The sequence below is a fragment of the Trachymyrmex septentrionalis genome, unplaced genomic scaffold (assembly GCF_001594115.1).
Source record: "Trachymyrmex septentrionalis isolate Tsep2-gDNA-1 unplaced genomic scaffold, Tsep1.0 scaffold11, whole genome shotgun sequence".
Classification (NCBI taxonomy): Eukaryota; Metazoa; Arthropoda; class Insecta; order Hymenoptera; family Formicidae; genus Trachymyrmex; species Trachymyrmex septentrionalis.
This window is the reverse complement of record NW_017304228.1, coordinates 3,741,745-3,763,270: the sequence shown is the minus strand read 5'-3', so window position 1 is coordinate 3,763,270 and position 21,526 is coordinate 3,741,745. Positions and strand designations below refer to the sequence as shown.

Sequence of the window (21,526 nt, the reverse complement as noted above, 5' to 3'; positions counted from 1 at the left end):
TATATATATATATATGCGTGTTGATTTTAAAATACAGTCTTTAAATTGAAGCTGGAGTACTATTATAACTTAATTTGACAAGCAATTTAATATGATTGACTTCTAATAAGCATCTCTAAAGCTGGAAACAATTTATTGCGGAAAATTTTACCGCATCCGGGATTAACGAAACGTGTGTCATATTAATTGCAATATTTATTTTTCTACAGTTTATAAAGTAAAAAAGTAATCTGCGCAATAGCATACAATATCGTATAATTATGTAAGACATTAATATGTATGTATAATCCTGTATGTAAGACGTTAGAATAATGTATTATTTTAGATCAACTTAAACTCATAAATGGAACATCGAGAGTGAATAAAATTGAAAGATAAATTTTACACAATTTTAAATTAAACTCGCGGCCACTTTTGTAATACCTCAATTTACTTTAATTTTGTAATACCTTTAATCTGTCGAGAAGTAGTTATGCTTATATATCTAATCACTGCACTTTCTCTAGAATGCAAGCATTTTCGAAATTATAACATTGTTTCGTTTTCTTACTTCAAAAGTAACAACTGCAAAAATTTGATTTTTGAATTATTATTATGGATAAATTACATAAAAATTACTGTATCAGTAGTTAAAAGTAAACTAACTCAATTTCATAGTCCATCCATCAAATAACCCTCGTGTTGCTAAGATTTTTAAAGAGATCACAATATCTTTTACAAGAATAACACATTTCGAAATATATTATTTTTCTAATTAAAAAAAAGAATGTTAACTATATTAAAATTAAATTAAATTAAATTAATTCAAGTATATTTAATAATAAGCAGGTTATTATTGTTTATAAGAAAAAAAATTTTTACAGAGTACATTTAGAATACATTTAGTTTTGATGATCGAAGTTTAAAAAAAAATTGTTTTATTTTTAATTAGTCATTTTGTAATCAACGTAAATATAAACTGTGTTGGCGATATTTATGTGAGTTATATCACTTTTAATGAATTATTCCAGATTTGTTATAATTATGTAGCTAAAATATTATCACAATTAAAAAGGTGGTTTTTTTAAGAATTGAAATGAAAGGAAATGACAAAAATAATATTTGATTATGTTTCCATTATATACTTTTACTATTATTATTTGATTGATTAATCATTTTCTGTTAAATTGTGAAATAATTTTTCCTCTTTTCCAAAAAACTTTATTTGTTGAAATATGTTTTAAAGTAAGATAACGATTTCGTTTGAGTCGTAATTATTTCAAACATCTTCCGTTCTTTAATTTATACCGCTCATTAGAGACGCTCTCATTGCCATAGTTTCTTAATCTTGGGAAGTGAACAGTATAATATATTACACTCTCCAATCATAAACAAGTCCGTATACAACATGATTCTATCGTCGCAGGCAAAGCAAGGTCGATCTTGGTAGACTCAATAGTTCCAAGAAGCGATCACGACTGCAAAGGGCAGGTGATATTATTCTGAAACACGAGCGTCTCTTGACCACTCAATGACCTTGAAATATCGCCTCCCTCCGACCGATAAAGCCGGTGATCCACCAAGATCCTCGACTAGCAGGTATCACAAGCTCCTCGCGGTGGGGCTGCAACCTCGTGACCTGATTGGATGGGATCTGACGTGCTTACCGGTCGCCACCACCATCACAACCAGCGACAAGCGTGGTAACAAATGTAGTGGGAGCGCGATATTTTTCAAATCTGCACTGATTCGTACTGCCACTCTTGCATCGAGACGTATGCCGCACGCACCATACCGGCAAGGATTGAGGTGACATACGACAGGTGGTATAGACGAAGTCGGTCAGGAATAGATAAAAGCCACGACTTTGAGCGACCGGCAATGTGTCGCGCGAAGTTCTTCTTGAACTGACAAAGTTTCAAACCTGAAATGTCCGTTGGAATTAAAGCGATATTGTTTGTCGAACAATATTATCTCAAAGCGCGTTGTTTTTGAAAATCATATCGCGAATCCTTCAAATCCGAATAAGTTTTAAGAAAAGTTTTGATAGTGACTGGAAAAGACCGTAGTTCAAAGTAGGATATCGGACATCGAACGGCGCGGGAGAAAGTGAAGGGCTCCTAGCCGAAATTCGAGCCAAAAATCGAGTGTTGAAATTGCGGGTATAATCGGTGAACAACTCTAGTTGAAATTACATGGCATTATAAATCGCGACGTGGGAGCCACAAGCTATCATTGAGCCTAAAGTGCAGACTTGCCTTTATCGTCGGCCGTGGCTTGCCGCTACGACTCAATCACTGACAATAAGTCGTCGAAAGTAAATGAAAGCTGAAAAGCTTCCCCTCGTTATATTATATATCGCGTAGCAACAGACTCAATTGAAAAAATGAAGGATCTTATGGTGATCTGGAACACCTTATCGCGCTGTCAAATATCAGTGAATTCATCAGTGAATATCAATCCTAATATTGAGAAACAAGTCGAGCAAGACGAGACAAGGACGCTGACAAACCTTCAAAGAAAGTCCTCGGTGATGGTGAACAAATTCTTCAACACCGCTTTACCAGTGGATTCCCACAGCAGACAAAACTGGTCGAAAAGTAAGTACGAGGAAGTCTCGTTTCATGGTCGAGCAGCAAAGAGCGTTATTTTATTCCTCGCGGGGACAACAACCTGTCCGACAATCCGACATTCGAGGCTACATAAATGTTACATATATACAAAGACAACAGTAAGATTTTTAAATATGATATACAAAGAAAAAAATATAGAGAAGTAGAATAGTAGATAAGTAGTAGAGAGTAGAATGTAGAGAACTGTGAATTTTAATGTAGCTGTTTAATATGTCACAGTTGCTGTTTCTATAAATGCGAAATTTATTTTAATCTTACACGGAAGTTAATCCGCAAGAAAGAATATTATATAGTATTAAACTTATTACTATATAGTATTAAACTTATATTTTTACAAACTCTCCTTGTTGCTTATTATAATCATATAAATATTCTAATTACATATTTTATATCAATTTATAAGAATTTATAAGAATTTACATCGTAAATTCTTAATAAAATATTACATTTTTGCAATAGTAGTTAAACGATTATAATTAGCATTTAAAAAGAAATATTTTGAAGAAGATATATAAGAGATTTAATAAATTAAACAGATTAATTATTTCATATGTATATTTTACGATCTGAATTCTGAAATTATACATGTTTTCTTTTATTGTTTGAGACGGATTCTAATTGTAAGAGTCTAAATAGCTCTCTCTAAATTGGCAGTCTCGTGACAGATTAAATTCTCAATTGCGCGGAACGAAATAATAAGTAAAAAAGACCCTTTAAGAAAAACGAGAAATTGGCGCTGTCTAAAAGCAGTAATAAATGCATAATGATTTACCGTAACTAAGTATTACCGAAAGCATTAAAATGTACATGCGGAAGACACGCAACACGTTTCGGTCTATTTCTATTCTATGATTTAGACAATTTAGCGCAATGCAGGTAATCATTCTTTATTTAAAATCCAAAGATTTAATGAGTTATTGGAATTTTTTACTAATGTTATTGATTTTGAGTCAAACATTGTATCTTACAATAATAATTAAACAATTAGTATTGAAAACAAGATTAAGAAATATATCGGATATATTGTTCACATAGAAAAATGATATAAAAAATTAGCATTTTTGAGGTAAAAGGAAATCGATTCTAAAGCTTTAGGGTCAATTTTTTTTTATTTTCTTAAAATGCTAATTATTTACTTGTATTATTGTTCTATCAATCCAGCAATATATAGTTGACATATATCATAATAATGTATATATTTATATATTATATATGTATTATGCTATATTTACGCACAGTTCTACAATTAATGGGTACATTTAATACTACAAACTGTTCACTAAGCTCTTGATGAGTATAAAAAAAAATAATGTTTATTCAAAGATGCCAAAGCGGATTATTGCGTCATATTATCATATTATCAATGCGCTCTTCGTCCTGATGAAGTGAACGGCAAATTCACGAAACAGTATTAGCAATGGATCACGACACGACACTAATTCGCAAATCCTTCGGTATCCTGAAGAAAATAACCGTGAAAACACTTCAAAAGTATTAATATGTTTGTTTATTATATTTGTAATGTAGAATAACTTATCTATTATAGGTAATCTTTAATAATAATATTATATTTCTTACTTATAAGTAATATAATATTAAAGATTATGTATTATTTAATATCACTAAGCGTCTAGTGATCCATAATGCTGAATGCAATCATTTAAAATGAACAACGCTCCATATTATTGCTCTAGTGAAATTAAAAGATTGAAACGTAAATCGAATGGAAACAGTGAAAGAAGCGTAACGGAAACTTCTAAAAGGCGAAAATTGAAAGGAGTAAAAGAAGAATAAATGCCTTTCACATATCGTCTCAATTTTCGTCTTCTAGAAACTTCGTTTGTACTGTCACTCTCCTTTACATTTGATGTACGCTCTGATTTTTATTTTCACCAAAGTGAACTCACCAGTTTTCTCCAACATCATGGTTTTTCCCAACTAAATTTAGAAAATTCTTGTTTTATTTTTTGCTGTTTTTTTTTAATTCATAATTTCATCAGATTTACATTGCATAATAAGGTATTGTATTTTTATTTAATAACATAATTTTAATCAAGTATATTGTATAATATTGTTTTTTTTTAATATAGCAGCTGAAATAGTTATTACAGAAAAAAACTCTTCAGTTGATGATATCTTTCTAACCAACGTTAATTGGACAATTATTTAACAAAAATTTATTAAATTTACAAAAATTAAGTTATCTATAAAAAATCTGCAATAATTTTTAGGAAATAATAAAAACTTTCATATATAATGTTACATTTATTTCAGAATAAACAATTTAATAAATATCAGACTTTTTTAAATATTTATGTAAATATTATATTATATATATGATAATTTTGAATTATAAATTTAAAAAAGATACATTTCGAAGACTAATCAATAAGATTTATTTAACATATTCTATGAGAGAGAGAAAGAGAGAGAAAGAGAGAGAGAGAGAGAGAGAAAGAATTTCAGGTTTCCAAATTTTATTCTAAAATAAAATGTATAAAATCGATTAAAAAAACACAGTATATATTTACGAAGGAGGAAAGATTGTCGTATATATATTATATAAAAATGCGTGTAGTAGATACCCGTGCGTGTAGCAGTTCTCTTCGAGATGAATCGGGAAATCCCCGTAAAAGAATGCGTGCAGGGCCGCTTCAAGGTATGCAAGTTGCACACTGTACAAAAGCGCTTTGTGTGGAGAAAAGACGTTAAATTAAAATTAAAAAATCTCAATTTCTCCACTTTCAATGCCAATTATGTGTGCGTTTTGGTCATTTAATATTTTATAGGTACTTATATGTAGATATTTATTATATTGGATTGAATAGTTGTTTATTTTCCAATGCTATTAAAACCTTTCAGTACATACAGAGACATACAATGAGAGCAAAAAATATTCGTACAAGGAAACTTTTATAAAAAAAAATCTTATTTGTAAAAAGTAAACATTAATTAGCAATTTTATACAATGAATACATTCTGTTCTAACATATACAAATAAGCTTCGCATATTTCTGATATTATAAGCTAAATTTCTCGACTGTACAAATACTTTTTGGGCATCCAAACAATAAAACTTTTAATTTTTGTTTATTTTTTAGATGATATATTTTCTATAATTAATACACATTTTTTTGGTATATATAATTTTAAGAAACATACAGTCTATTTTATACTTTATGAATAAAGTGTTAATTATCTAGCAAAAAATAATCATCAATTAAACGTCGAATTATCGTCGAATTGGTGTTGAAATCATCGTATCGATATCGATTCGATATCAATTTCATGACTCATTTCTCGCTGAATAATATTTAATTTTTTTAAATAAAGTTTTTTTAAAAAATATTTTCTCTGTATGAATACTTTTTGTACTCATCTGTACTAAGCTATTTCAGACGATCATATTAATTTTTTTCTTTGCCCGATACATAAAAAGTGAAAATTTTTCTATTACTTTTAATAATAGTTCTTTTTACATTTTTGTCCTAAAGAAAAAATATATAATTAATATCCTAAAACAAAAATAAAAAATCCTCTCTCAAGAGATATTTAAAAAATTATTTTAAAAAATATATGTTATTTAAGAGATTAGTAAACAAAATGTCATATTGAAAGAATTGGCAAAATCCCTTTCACACAAAGATGCCTTGTGTGTCAGCAGCGGCCCTGAATGTCTGCGTTTTACGAATAAATGTTCTTGCGTGTATCAAGAATAAATTGCACTCGGTTTTTCGACGAAAAAAAAAACGCAATCTTTCCAATGCGATAGGAACTCAGTCTAAAATCGAGCAATTCGAGATGCGAGTGCGTGATTACGTCGAATAAACCGGTAAAACTACACGATACAATTCACAAATAAGGAAAAAGGCGAGGCTGGACCGAAAATTGTAACAGCAGACTATTTCGACCAAATAGCTTAGTTTTAGCCTTGCGCAAGTGACTTTCCACGGATTGCAACATTAAAAATTTTACGGCAAAAATTTTCACACGACTATACAATATACATACCAATGTAATTGCAAAAATCGCAAAGTGCACTTGCACCACTGGCTAAATCCGCAGTATGTAATTTGTCGCGGATATAATAGCTCCTTCCCGAAGAAGGAGCAGAAAACAACTAAACAAACAATCAAATTCTTTCACGCTTTGAATATACCAGAAAAAGAATATTTCTGCATATCCAAGAATAAGTGACATACATGTGTAGTAACTTTTACATCAAAATATGAGATTATTTATGTCAGAGTATAATAAAAAGTATTTAAGAGAAGGTGTATACATCCCAACTTTTGTTTGTTTATAAACATTTAAAAAAATGATTCAATTTTAAATGAGTGTCCTTAAAAAGAATTGATTAGTGTTTTAATAAACTGATTAGCTCTATCAATAATTGATGATACTGCATCAGTAATCGATGAAATATCGTCAGTTATTGTATAGTAAAACAGTTTATTGAAACATTAATCAATTTTTTTTCTTATGAGTAGCAAACAAAAATGGATTGAAATGGATTGAAAATTTTCAATTTATTCATTCAAATTCGAATTTTAAATCCATAGAAATATGGATTAGATTCCATATAAAAAGAACCATTTTTATATGTATAAAAATTTAAATAAATTAAAGTAGTAATTATAAACTTCTATAGTTATTATTTTAAAACTTTTATACAAAAAATATATGCTAGCCGTATAATGAAGGAAATGTATTAATATTAAATATACATAAAAGCAATTAATTTATTAAATAAAATTAAATAAGTAATTTATATATGTACCATAACATTTATTATATATATGTATTTACGTAGTTCTTTTTATGTTTTTTTTAACTATTAAACGAAGTAGAATTCATATTTTTATGGTACATTTTTTAATTTATTTGAATTAAAACGAAAAATTTCTTATTTATAATTCTGAATAAAGTAGCATTTTTAAATAAAATAATGAATTTTTTACTCACAATTTTGAATTGAATAGCATTCATGGCCTATTTTAAAAGAAAAACTTTTTTTTATTTAATTGGATTAAATAATTGCATTTTCTATTCAGAATTTTTAATTAAGCCAGTATTCATAATGCACATAAAATACTATAATATTATTTTTGAAAAGCATAGAAATATACTCTACGCCATTCCTATAAATAAATAAATATGCATTCAAGATTAAAAAGGAATAGACATTTGTTTTATAAAATTCCTATAAATGAATAAAAATGCATTCAGGATTAAAAAAGATTCATTTTAACATTCATGAATCCGATTTCTAAAAATCTGAATACATTTTAATCCATTCTCATTTGCTGGGAGGTAATTAAAGAGTAGTGTAAATACTTTTTTAGAAATCAAATTTGAATTTAATAAAAACTGATGAATAAGAAGTAAATTGACAAGAAAAGAAGAAGCATGTAAGAAGCATATGGTAATTAACATCTAGCTATGAACGTAATCAATATTGTCCATCTTCTTTCTGTGTTACCTTGATTACTGTTAATAATAATGACTGACTAATGTTCCATCATTGAATTCTTAATTTATGTTGCATCTTTGAAAAACGAGTTGACTCTAACTTACTAACACTTGATTGCCTTGTGCAGCAGGATAATAATAATAATAATAATAATAATACCGAAAAAAGAAAATTTCTACGCATCTCTCTTTCTCCCAATACGACAATGATACATATTTGCAGGCAAAAGAGATTTTACACGAAAAAAAAGGAAGGATTTACAAAATTATGATTATTTTGTTAATTATCTCGCGATTTTGCATCAATTCCTGCCATTCTTGAAAATCATTAAATGTATTTTGTTTTGACGTCAACATGCGTCAATTTTATCTTAAACACATTTTTTATTGTCAATAAAGTATTATTAAAATCTATTTACCTTATCTCTTTTTCCTTCCATTGTATAACTCTGTAAATTAATCTCTAATATTTTTATTAAATATTTCATGTTTAATTACTGATTTAAATGCAATTTTTTTATGGACAACAAAAAAATTTTCGGATTTATATAAGTTAACTTGCGCGAAAAGACGATCCTCGTAATACATTCGTACGTTTATTTTGAAAACTAACGCTGTAATCTCGAAGAGCGTATTGATAGTTGACAGCAATACGTGCGTACTGTTTGTTAATTCATGCGGAAACAATTTACATTATACAGTTGACCCTAAAAGAACCATCAGACGCAAACAATTCGGTATATTTTTAATTTTTTATTCATGGACTGTCGCTTTCTTTCATAGAAGAGATTGCAATCGACAAATGTCCCTAATTATCGAAACAAAAGAACGTGGTCCGTTGTTTGTAATCCCTGATTTGATGATCGAGCCATTTGACAGCAAGTCACGTTTCACGCTTGGTTACTCGAGACGCACGCATTTCGTTGAGAGTCTCGATGAAATTTATAAACAATTTTATACTTGAGAAATTATAAATTCATTTTTCAAAATGAAGAATTATAAATAGCTTTAAAATAAATAAATAACTAAATAAATTCAAGTTTTATTTTTTCTAATTACAATATGCATTACAATCCATAAATCTTTGAAAATCGATTCGTGGGAATGACTTTCAATTGCTTAATTCTCATTTCATCTAAATCTTATCTTGAAGTATTAATTATGCTGCAATTAGTTATGACTTCGCGTTTCTCCTCACAATTTATTGTTTAATATTTTTAGACGTCAATAAATATTATAATTCTGATGAATTGTTAATTTATCAGATTATTGATTTTTTTGGAGAGTTACTATACATATTTACCTCTCACATTTATATTTTTTTATTTAATACAAATAAAAAACGTATTGACATAAAAATTAATTCAGTATGTTGCGACTAAATTATTTAGAGTTCCGGTTCCAACCAGTTTTAGTACTAGCAGAGCTATTCTGATTAAATTCGTGTTAACATTTTTGATAATAATTATATACATACACTGAAAGAAAAAATTGGCTGCTACAGTAAATTAGATGGTAAAATATGGCATAGCATTTTTAATCGGCAGCAGTCAATTTTTTATTACAGCAGCCAATTTTTGGTTGCGTTAGCCTATTTGCAATGTTAGTATAGGATTTCGATAGGTTAACACAATCAAAAATTGGCTAATGCAACCAATTCAAAATGCTACGCCATATTCAGTCAATCTTTTCTTTCAGTGAAATTTCATTTACGTACGATTTCGTATAACTTCAAATTCCTTCACACCTAAATTTCACACAGTTTCTAAAATATTTTGCAGATCAAGTGTGTACAGAAATACCTAATAATAATTAATTAATTTTTATTTTAAGTAGATAAATTTGTAAATGCTATATTATATCACTATTTTACATATTTCTCAACATAATTTACAAATAATGATAGCTATAATTTATAAGATTTGTAATGCGTTCAGCTTTTTAAGTAACTGTAAACTTATAAATAAATTTATAATTTAAGCCGCTTGTTGAAGCTAATGACGAAATCCTGAAAACGTATTTCTGAAATAAAATTCACTGAAGATAATAATCTTATTGGTTTGATTATATCGGTCAGCAGCAATTGGCCAATTATTAATGTAATTACGAAAATAGAATGAACTAGATGAAAAGGACAAAAAAATCGCATAAAAAATAAAAGTGTTTGATCAATAAACAGACTAGTTATATTTAGCTTCGAATGTATTTATCTTGTGCACTGAGATGCAAAAAAAAGGAATCGGATATTACCGCACATGCATGAATGATTTACTTGCATATTCGTGCGTAAAAGTAGAAGCCGGTCAAAAGCGTGCCGCACGCACGTGACGTACTCTTTTACTCTCGTTTGAATAAAAGTCGTTGATCGACTTAAAATCTGCGGACTATATGATAATTGATTGTGTAAAATAAAAAAGCAGTCAACGCCTACCGCGTCAATGACCGAGACTATAAAGAAGAAAAAGAAAGCACATCAAGATAGGTAATGATAGACGTCGAAGTCTTGAGCGAGCGATTTTATGAACCGATAGCTAAGATATTGGCTATATAATCCCAACAAAATTTTGAAGTTAAAAATGTATTAGTATTTATACTTTTCATATAAAAAATAAAACTATGGTTGTATTCTCTAATTGATTGTCCTCAAAATTTATTTTGCATTGACATTTGTTTTTCGAATGAGACGTGATTATTCAGCGAAAACGAATATTCGACTCCGCGAATAAAATATGTATTGTACGATACGTACATTTTAAAGGTCATTTTATTATAAAACTTGATACGCGCGTGCGGAAGTGCTATATCTGCAGCAAAATTATTATACAGGGAACAAAAAAATACTTATATGAAAATCTTTATTAAATTGAATAATTAACTGATCAGTACTCATTAACCAAAAATAAAATTTAAACCGAAAGATCATCTTACAGAAAAGTACATCACTCATTTGTTTTAACAACGAGACATAACATAAAAAACTAGATTTTCTTTTAAGTTTTCCAGAAAATAAATTTAAATATTCTGAATCATTAAGCTTGGTAACACAAATTTTAAAATGTAATTTTAGTATAATAATTGATTATAAAAAAATAAAATTATTTTGTTATAAAGTATTTTTTTTTCTTTATGCTTCTTGTATAATAATTTTCTTCTTTGCAGGCAATTAAAACAATGACATTTTTAAAATTATATCGTTATTGTAGCAAATAACTAATATAATCTCTACAAAAATCCTTGCGTTTAATAAATTCTTTTATCTATTAGCATTATTTTGTAATTAAATTTATATCTTATAAAAATTAAAAGAAAGAATGACTAGTAGTGTTTCCCATTTTTTACTTAAGAATTGCGCCACATTTTATGTTTAGAAAAAAATTCCGGAATTGCGTTTTATCTTAATCATTTTAACTTGTTGACCTTAAAGAAATATGTTTTATATCTCAGCAGTAGACTTGCAAACATTATGTTTCTTCGAAAATACGAACAGGGGTTTTTGTCAAATATTTATAAGACATAGATACCTATATAATTCACTATAGTAGATGAGCCGAAATAAAATCATTCAAATACAGTCTCTATCATTTTTGCATTCAGACCACGAATGCGTTGTTCGTAACAGATAGCTTAGTTGATGATTACCGGCCTCACGCGCGCGCGAGGAATATCATCGTCGTATCTGAAGAAGTTCCGTTGTATGCGATCTGCTTTAACAGAATACAACGAGTCATGAATGGACCAAGCAGCTGTCAAGTTACAGACGCGATGTATCTTTCCCGGTTAGTGTTTTCTCATGCTGCACAATACATAAGTTCACTATTGATCTAAAACAGCCCGTCCATCCAGACGATAACTAGCACTTATCTTCCTAATTATCATTTTTATAAGCTTATATGTATATATAAAATATAAAAGTGTGTGGAACACCCATTAAATATATTCTCAAACATAGAAATTTTCTATAAATTTTAATGTATATGAAATCGATTTTTCTTTAATAAACAACTTATAGAATGTCATCTCTTTCTCATAATATTTCAATTTTTTATTTTAAACAGCTTTATAATATCAATTAACGAATTCTTTTAAGATAAACTAAAGTTGAATAAAATGTAATCCAAAATATATCCAGATTTTAAGAAACCAGAATTCAATCTTAAATTGAATAGATTTTAATAAAAAATACATTTTTTAATTTATTATTTTAAAATTTATTTTTTTTAAATTATTCTATGCAAAAGAAGATCGCATACTTTTATTTGATGGAATTCAACGATCATATAAGATTCTGTCCAATTTGAATATTGTATCATCTATTCATCTTTATTTTACTGTAATTACTTTTGCAGGAATTGACAAGAAACCAATGATAAATTTAATGACATACAGATGCACTTCAAATATTGTATGTAGTGGAATATTTTTTCTATTACAGATAGGCATTAGAGACTTGTTGACTAAAAAAAAGGATCAATTATAGAACCGGTTTTGCTACAAAATAGCGACAAAATCTACTAGCAAAAATTTTCAGATTGGAGATAATGAATAGAATCACATGGGAATGTTTATTAATTACCGTCCACAAAAACCAGTTGTTGACTATCGTGGAATAATCCCACTTCATTCCGGGATTATTCCATGAGTGAGCATTTTACTTGAATAGCAAATGTATCTTGAAAAATAATTATAAGTCACGATAAAATCCATCAGCAGAACATTTTAGATGACTTCTCCGTCATAAACACTTTTACGCATATATACAGATTGACGCATAAAATATTGTACTATTTAATAAAAAAAAAAAAATTTTTTTTAGGTTTTTGTAATTAATTCTCTCTCTACTATACCAGCTCTGTACTATTTTGTTAAAAATAAATGTATCATATAATAAATGTAATAGATATTCATACAGGAGAAATTTTTATTAAATTGTCTTATTTGTAAAAAATAAGCAGCAATTTTATACAACGATTACATTCTATTCTAAAAGACAAAAAAGCTTTGCGTATTTATGATCGTAGAAATTAATAGTGTTTTCCCCTGATTGTGAGAAAACTGATGGAATTAGGTGCAAATCATTTGTATATTTTAGTGTTAATAAATAATTTAATCCTTTTAAGATTATAAAGTTATTATGACAATAAAGAATATGTAATTAAAAAAGTTAAATTATTTATTAACACTGAAAATGTGTGAATTAATTTGCATTCAATTGCACTCAATATGCATCAGTATTGTACTAGTTTTTGCAATGAAAAACACTAAATATCTGTGCGACACTATAAATTTCTATGCGACAACTTTTTATATCAATAATACAATTTTTCTTCTTTACTTATTTTGAAAATTATTTTAATTATTACACATAATTTTAGATAAAATAACAAAATATCCGATATGCATAATAATGGTATTAATTATATTTTTAAATTAATAAGAAAAAAAGGTAAACATCTCGAGATATCATAATTTATAAATATAATTTTGTTATTTTTATATTTTTCATTACAATACATTACATCAAATTATTCAAATTTTATAGTCAGATTAGCTTCAATTTGTGCTCCGTAGAAACGCGAAGAATACAGCGACTGTTTTTTTTCACGGAAATAGGATGAAATGACATTCCGGAAAAATTGTTTGCACGTGTATATGGTCAGTTAATGTGTGAATAAGACGTGCAAATCATTATTGGCTGCTATCGCCTGCAGGCGTAAAAATCAGGAACGATAAGATAGCAGGTGACACTCTTAAAACGGTCATTAAACATCAGTTATGCAAACGGCACTCTCGTACATACTACTATTGCAGTACCGCCATTTGCGGATTTATCAGCATTATATAAAGACCCGTCACGGAATAAAGAATGTTGACAAAAATGTGATCAGTATGAAATAGTGTCGAGTTGACAAAGATGAAGGAATGCCTGAAGAAGGAATGCGAGATAAACACGGTCGGAACCAGTTCGCGAATAGAGTTAAACAGCGCTTTGCCACAAACCGCGTAGATAAAATCGACCGCAGTAAAGATCCGACGAACTAACTCTGTAAAATTATCAAATTGATTTTCATTGCAAATGGCAATGTGAGGCAACAACGAGTAAAATGCACGGGAGAAACTCGCGTCGCTTTCTCAGATTATGTCTCGTCGCAGTGAAAACCACGAAGGGGTAAACTACTAGGATGACTATACTTATGTTACGCAAAATCAAAACATTATTGCGAATCGGCAGAGAATTGCCGGAACAAATTTATTACCTGATTTACATACTTCTTATTTACTCTTAATGAACAATTATAGAATAACTAATGTTGTTAATTAAATGATAATTCTTAAATAATTGCAGATAGAAAATGACATTTATGAGCTGTCGGTATTTTTATTGAATCAATCCTTGTCATATTTTCTTCCTCAATAGTACTTCATGTCAAATTTTCAGTCTGTAACATCATCGATGCAAAAAACTAATAAAGTGCTGAGCGACGAGTCTGACACATTCAGACGTAACTACTGTGTACGTGGTACATACTAAGTGTAAAACAATGTAGAATAAAGGAACACACGGCATAACTATGCGCTTTCTATTTGATCATGCATTTGCAGTCGCGTCTCGATTACCACCGGAAAATTATTACGACACAACTGTACGTTGCCAGCGATCTTGCAATAGGCGAGAGAGCAGAACGCCTTTTCTATGCCTTTTCTACCTGGGCAATTATGGTAACATGACATGCGCGCGAACACATAAACATTTATAGCTTAATCGCGATGCACTATTAATAACTTTCGCTCTTTGATTGCAATTTTTAGTTATAACTTACACAAATATCTATCGAATGCAGCTTAACTGTTCGAGAAAGGATTCTTCAATTTCTTGATTAATTTTTATAACTATTAAAGAATATTAATGTAACAATTAAAATTAAGATTATAACTTACATAATGATTATTAAATAACATTAAATAATTTTAATATTATTTAAATTAGAAATTTTATTCTAAATTGTATACTTTTCACAGGATTGGAAAGTTACTTTATAAGTTACTTATAAGTTACTTTTTACAGGTTACTTTATATATATTTGTTATAGAAATTGAATATAAAAAATAATAAAATTAGAGCAAACGATAAATATAAAGAATACCTAAACTCATATTCAATTTCTGTTAAAAAAGTAACTTGTAAGTAACTTGTAAAGTAACTTTTCCAATTCTGACTTTCCATCAAAAAGAACTTGCTTTGTTATATATGCATATATTTTTCAGTTGTTTAATTAATATTAATATACATATATAAATATACGTATATAATACATTTTAGATAATGCGCATTTGTAACAATGATTATAATCATATCAAAGAACTTACATAAAAAATGTTTTCTTGTTCATATCTATTAAAATCTAAAGATCATTTGTATGGAAATAATGATGCGTAGGTACAGTGAGATAATCCTTGATCCTTCGATAAATATCGAGCAATGCTGAATGTCCTTCACAAACAAACGCGTGAATAATTCTCTCCCATTATACTTCCTCTCTCATTATATATGTCGGCATATCTTGGGCGTGATCCACAGGAGAATTACTTATTACTTAACTGTTACGGTAGCACAATCGTTGCGCGTCATTGAGTTCGTCGAGGGGAAAAAGAGATTAGCGCCGCGATATGCGCTCAATTGTTATTCAGACTATCATTTGACTGAAAAAATATCGCTCATAATCATTAATCTAATACTATATATGAGGATTCGACATATAATACATGGTTATATCAATTACAAATATTGCAATAATAATCGTAGACGTTAGCGTTAATAATTTTTTATTTCTACTTTTTATTTCAATGTACTTTGTATTATCTCTATCTTTTATTTTAATGTACTTTGTACATTGTAAATTTGTATAAATTATCTTATTTGTAAATTGTCTCGCAATCATATATAACGCAATCATGTAACAAAGTATTTTTTATGATGAGATTTTTAATATGGATTTCATTAATCATTTTTTAGCTGTTTAATTAATGTTAATGAGATTTTAGAGAGATTTTAAGATATTGATAGCTACATAAATAATGAAAGAGCTATAATATCTTATTAAATAATCAGATCAAAATTAATTCTTCATGTGCTAAAAGTTTTTAAAATAATTAATGAATAATGAAACAAAGGTTTTCTAAAACTAAATTTTAAGCAATAAGTAATAAAACAAGAAAAATAAAAGGCTAAAGAATATAAATGTAAACAAAAGTGTAATCTCAGCCTGACTTTCTTTATTATATTATATCTGACTGCGATAATTAGGTACTTCATTTTTAAATTTGATCACATTATTTGTCAATTATTAAGGATGATAAAAGTCAAAACATCTTAAATTTAAATTTTATTAAAGAATTTAATTTATACTTACAATTAGTGTTGGCTTTGATTGGTATTTTTATTCATATAATATCTGCAATTTTCAATAAAAAAAAGGAACTAAAAAAATTGCGAGATGTTTTTTATGCTCGTGAAAAAAAATCAATTTGCAAGAAAAATCCTATTATTAACTAAAACAGAATATATAATATACTACAATATTACGTATAATGCATTAGCGAACAAGTGCTATAATCATAAAATTTAAACAACAAGAAATAAACTACCGCATGAATGTTACATACAGAGGAAACCGTACATTAAACCTGATGACATAGTGGTTCTGCGTTAAAGCACAAATTATTCATGCAAAAAAATTACAATTCATCATTGCTAAAAAAATATCGGAAGCAAAATAAAAAAGTATCTAATTTTAAACCGTATCTAATTTTAAAGATCTAAGGTTTTTTTTAACATCATTTTTTTCCGGAGTTATATATGATATTCTAATAAATGCGCAGATAAATTCGCAGATGTGCTTAACCTTGACGTAATAAATTTTAATACTCCAAGGATTTGCATAGAACGCAATTTGCATAGTACTGCCTTAGCGTAAACAGTTACACACAATAAATATATGTATAAATATCAAAATAGAATAATTAATAATATAATTATTAAAAAATATTTATTTAGATTTAGTAATTTTAAACTACTTCTAAAAAAGTATCTTAAAAAATATGACAGTAACATTAAAACAGGAATACTATAGATAATTTAAATCGGACTCTCAATCTTTAAACTAATAGATAACAGTAAGATTAAGCTAATGAGAGTTAGCGCGGAAACGGATGCGCATAAATATTAATTCATAATAATAAATAATAAAATAATTTATAATAATAAATGATGTTTTATTACGAATTTTTGAACATTTCTATTCTCTTTGGAGTAATCTTCAGCAAAGTTACATGTATACACACTCAATATTGTTTGAACGATCTGTCCATAATGAATCACTCTCAGGTTCCCAAAACTGTAGCAAGTTCTGATGTATTGAGGATATCTCATTAGCTTTAATCTTACTGTTATTTATTATATTAAAAGAAAAATAATAGAAATAAATTAATTTAAAATTAATGTAAATAATTCATAAACTTAAATTTTCCTTTTAAATTTAATATGCTTTATTTTGATCATTAAATTACAGGTCGTTGTATATAAAAAATTACTAGATTATTAGCTTAAGTAAAAAACTGATTTGTGTCTATAATAAATCAATTGCTTTTTTTCAGAAAAATGTTTCAAAAATGTGTGAATTCTTAAAATAAAAAAAAAACAATATGCAGACCTACCAAATTTTATCAATAAGAAAAATTAAAAACATGAAATTTATCAGTTTAATTAAAATTTATGTTTAAAATTTAGTTTCAAATGTTCTTCTAAAAGCATTTATACACATAAATTATTAAAAAGATAAGACAATAACAAGGCTTAAATAAATTAAAAATCAAAATAATACAAATAAGAAGCTACGGCATAGCTAAATATTTATTGCTAAGTTTTAACAATTATTATAAATAATTAATATGTAACTTTAATTATATTAAGTTGACATTGATTATTACATAAGAAAACAAATTGATATCAATCTTTGTCTATGTGAAGATAAAATAACGTGCGCGCGCTAAGCAGAAAGTCGATCTCTCAGTTTCAAAGTGCTTGATTGCATTCATCGTGAATCACTGTAAATGGTCAAGTACCGTTTTTCATCCTCGCAAAAAGTTATAGAGAAGATCGCGCAACATATGTATAATCAAGAGATTATTTGTTCATTAGATTGACCCTTCATTGTAATTCCAATATCGCAATAATATTCGCTGCAAGAATTACAGTGCTGCGACTCGTCGATCAAAGAAAAGCAGGGTATTTCTATCAACGAGCATAAATTACGAAACCTCGAAAGATCTGTGAAAGTTGCTGCAATATATTCATCTAAGCCTTTTATCTGCAATCAAAATTATTAAGATTAATGCTGTGGTTGGAACTCGTAAATTCGTAAATGCAATTAAAGTATAAAAGTACAAGAAGTAGTAATATTTGTGTCCCAATGAATCACTTCACAGAAATAATTAATTATATTTCACAACTGCTCCATTACGCTAGCTAGCTTAACGTATTTAATATCTTACACATTGGATAAAGGAAATTTCATAATTACATTCAATAGAAATTGCATAAAATCTGTATTGTAATATTTAACGGTAAAGCTTCTTGGATCTTTAAATAAAAAATCTTTAGATAAAAAAAATCTTCTTATGTTGTTGTCGATATCTTCAAATGAATATTGTACATTATTAAAAAAGATTAAAGATATTGATAAAATATACAAAGACAAAGTATCTTCTCAAACTTCCTATTTACCAGATAGAAGTACATAAATATCAGAAGTACATAAATATCGAGCATCTCCTTAAACTTGTTACGTAGGAAGCAATTTTATCGCATGGGAAATTTCACAGGAGAACGACGACGAAATCAGAGTATGTAGACGGGCAGCACGAGAAATAAGAGCATGAAAACAGCTTGTTAGAATGCTATCTGATTATAGTTTCACTATAATTTCAGCAGATTCCTCATGGATTCCGCTTGGATAACATCTTTCCCCTTTTTGCCCACAGATATCTTCATGTTCATAATTCTCAGTCTGCTTGGCCTCGCAAGCGGTTGCCTCATACTACTGTGCGACCCTTATGAATTACTCTTCAGATGGAAAATAATCTTCAGCGACGGCGGTGAAATTTTTGAGTATTGGCGAAAACCCAATGTCGACCTCTACATTAAAATCTACTTGTTTAACGTAACAAACCACGACGAGTACCTAAGCGGCGAGGCGAGCAAGTTACAACTTCAAGAAATTGGGCCCTATGTGTATAAGTAAATGGCATAATTATATTAAATCTTATTTAAAGAAACGCGCTTTATGTAAATTATTGTTTTATAGTTCCAGTAAGAAATGAATAAAACATAATCCATTTAACGTATTAAGCGTTATTATTATTACATGTACATAATTACATTAATTCTGTGTTTCGTCACTTATTTACGTTCATCTCAATTAAGTCAATGATAAAATAATTTTAACATCCTTATTCTTTTAAATATTTAATTTATATAATATAAGTGATTTTAAATGACTTAAATAACTTCAATTACTTAAACAAATTCAATTACGTATCACTTGCGAGATATTAAAAAAAAAGACAAATTGAGTTATCAGAATAGAAAATTCCAGCGGAAATGATATATTCTTACAATAAAAATTCTTGCGTAATTGTAGAAAGTAAAGATCGGATGTTCTCGTTCATTTTCGGACGTTCAAGAGCTCGAAAGAAGTGAATAAATCATCTCGTAAATAATATTATAATTAGTAAATTGACGCGATCTAGTTTACATGTGTTCTGTATCACTTATCCTTTCAAGACAATCATTCAATTGCATTCTTGTTTTATTCCCGGTATTTAAATGAAGTAAATTTGCACAATGCGTTTCACTCACCTGATCAAATGGCGAGTGCAACGCATTGTAATATGATCGTTCTTGAATCAAAGTAATTCAAGTTTATACCAATTCATTATCAGTTGATCTTTCAGTTAAGAGTAAACGCACGCATGTAAAATTAATAAGAGAAAAATGTAAAGAGAAGAATCGCATAAAATAGCAGAATAAAGTTTATGAATTAAACGGATTTTGCAAAATTATGTGCTCCAAAAATAAATCTTCCAAAAATAAATCTTTCCAAATCTTTGAATTTATATTCTAACAATATTTAAATAAATTCGCTTTATATAAATTATAATAATGTTTTTCTATTTCATTATATGTATAATAATATAATGTTCAAATATATTTTTATATATGTGTAGTCACTATAATTTCTATAAATATATATTTAAATTTATGTATCAATAGCATTTTTACGTGATAAAAATTTATTTGTATAAAGACACGCTTGATTCCTTATGCCGCAAAGTGTTTTTTAAAAATGTATATGATACGCAAAAGAAAACGTATTCTAAACACATAATTATATGTATCTAATGACAAATGAATAATTAATATTATTCTGTTATTACATTGTTCTATTAATAATTAACATTAATATTATTCTATTATTACATCTTATTGCAGAGAATCATTCGAGCATGCAAATGTAATTTTCAATGACAATGGTACGATATCAGCGATACCAGTGCATCCACTAAAGTACATTCCAGAAATGAGCAACGGCACGGAAGAGGATCTCGTAATAATGCCAAACATTGCGCTGTTTGTAAGTAATAAAGTATTATTCTTGTAAATCGTAAATTATATGACAAGAGAGAAAGAAAGGAAGAAAGAGAAAGACCTCAGAAAAATTATCTTATCGAATGCATGTACAAAATGGAATTAATGTGCACGTTCATTTTGATAATCGAACCTGTTGATCGTGCAAAAATGATTGCTCACTGACACTAAGAAACGTGTGAGTTTTGTTAAAAACAGAAAAATACGGTCCGATAAGATCAATAATTACTTTCTATTTCCCTTTCCGTATATTGAATTAAACTAATCAGAAATTAACTGGGGCGTGAATGTACTAACAATAAGATAAGTGAGACGATATTTCAAACTTTATCAAGTATATTAATCTTATACTAAATCGAGTATAAACGAGATCTTTTAAACATCTTACATATCCCGTCGGATTCTTATAATACAAACTGACCCAGATATAGCAGTAATCCCGAAAATTTTTCGTATACTAAAAACAAATCCGTAGTCCAAATTGCTCCATCATGTTAAGTTTCTAAGATATTTTAAAATAAAATTCCTATTTCGAACATTTTTAAGTTCGAATATTTTATCTGATATATCACGTGATGTGATAGAGAAATAAGCTGCGGATTCGAATTCAATATGAACAAATTTACAAAAATCACCTATTATAGGATTTATAAATTAACATAGTAAAATAAAAAAAAAAAGAAATATTGTATACGGTAAGTATTCTTACCGCACCGAACTCAGAGTCACAAACGGGAAC

At 28.1% G+C, this 21,526-nt stretch overlaps 1 protein-coding gene across 3 annotated transcripts in view; it reads left to right on the top strand.

Moving 5' to 3' along the window:
- LOC108750901 (scavenger receptor class B member 1-like) overlaps positions 1-21,526 on the top strand; it is a 51,079-nt gene that overhangs the window by 18,021 nt on the left and 11,532 nt on the right. For 2 of the 3 annotated variants that reach the window (XM_018490774.1, XM_018490756.1), the window contains exons 1-3: positions 1,765-2,579; positions 19,122-19,377; positions 20,632-20,773. In XM_018490774.1, the coding sequence (XP_018346276.1) occupies positions 2,366-2,579; positions 19,122-19,377; positions 20,632-20,773 (612 nt within the window). In that variant the 5' untranslated portion in view covers positions 1,765-2,365. Of the gene's footprint in view, positions 1-1,764; positions 2,580-19,121; positions 19,378-20,631; positions 20,774-21,526 lie in introns of those variants that run through there. The other variant, XM_018490766.1, reaches the window with a different exon arrangement.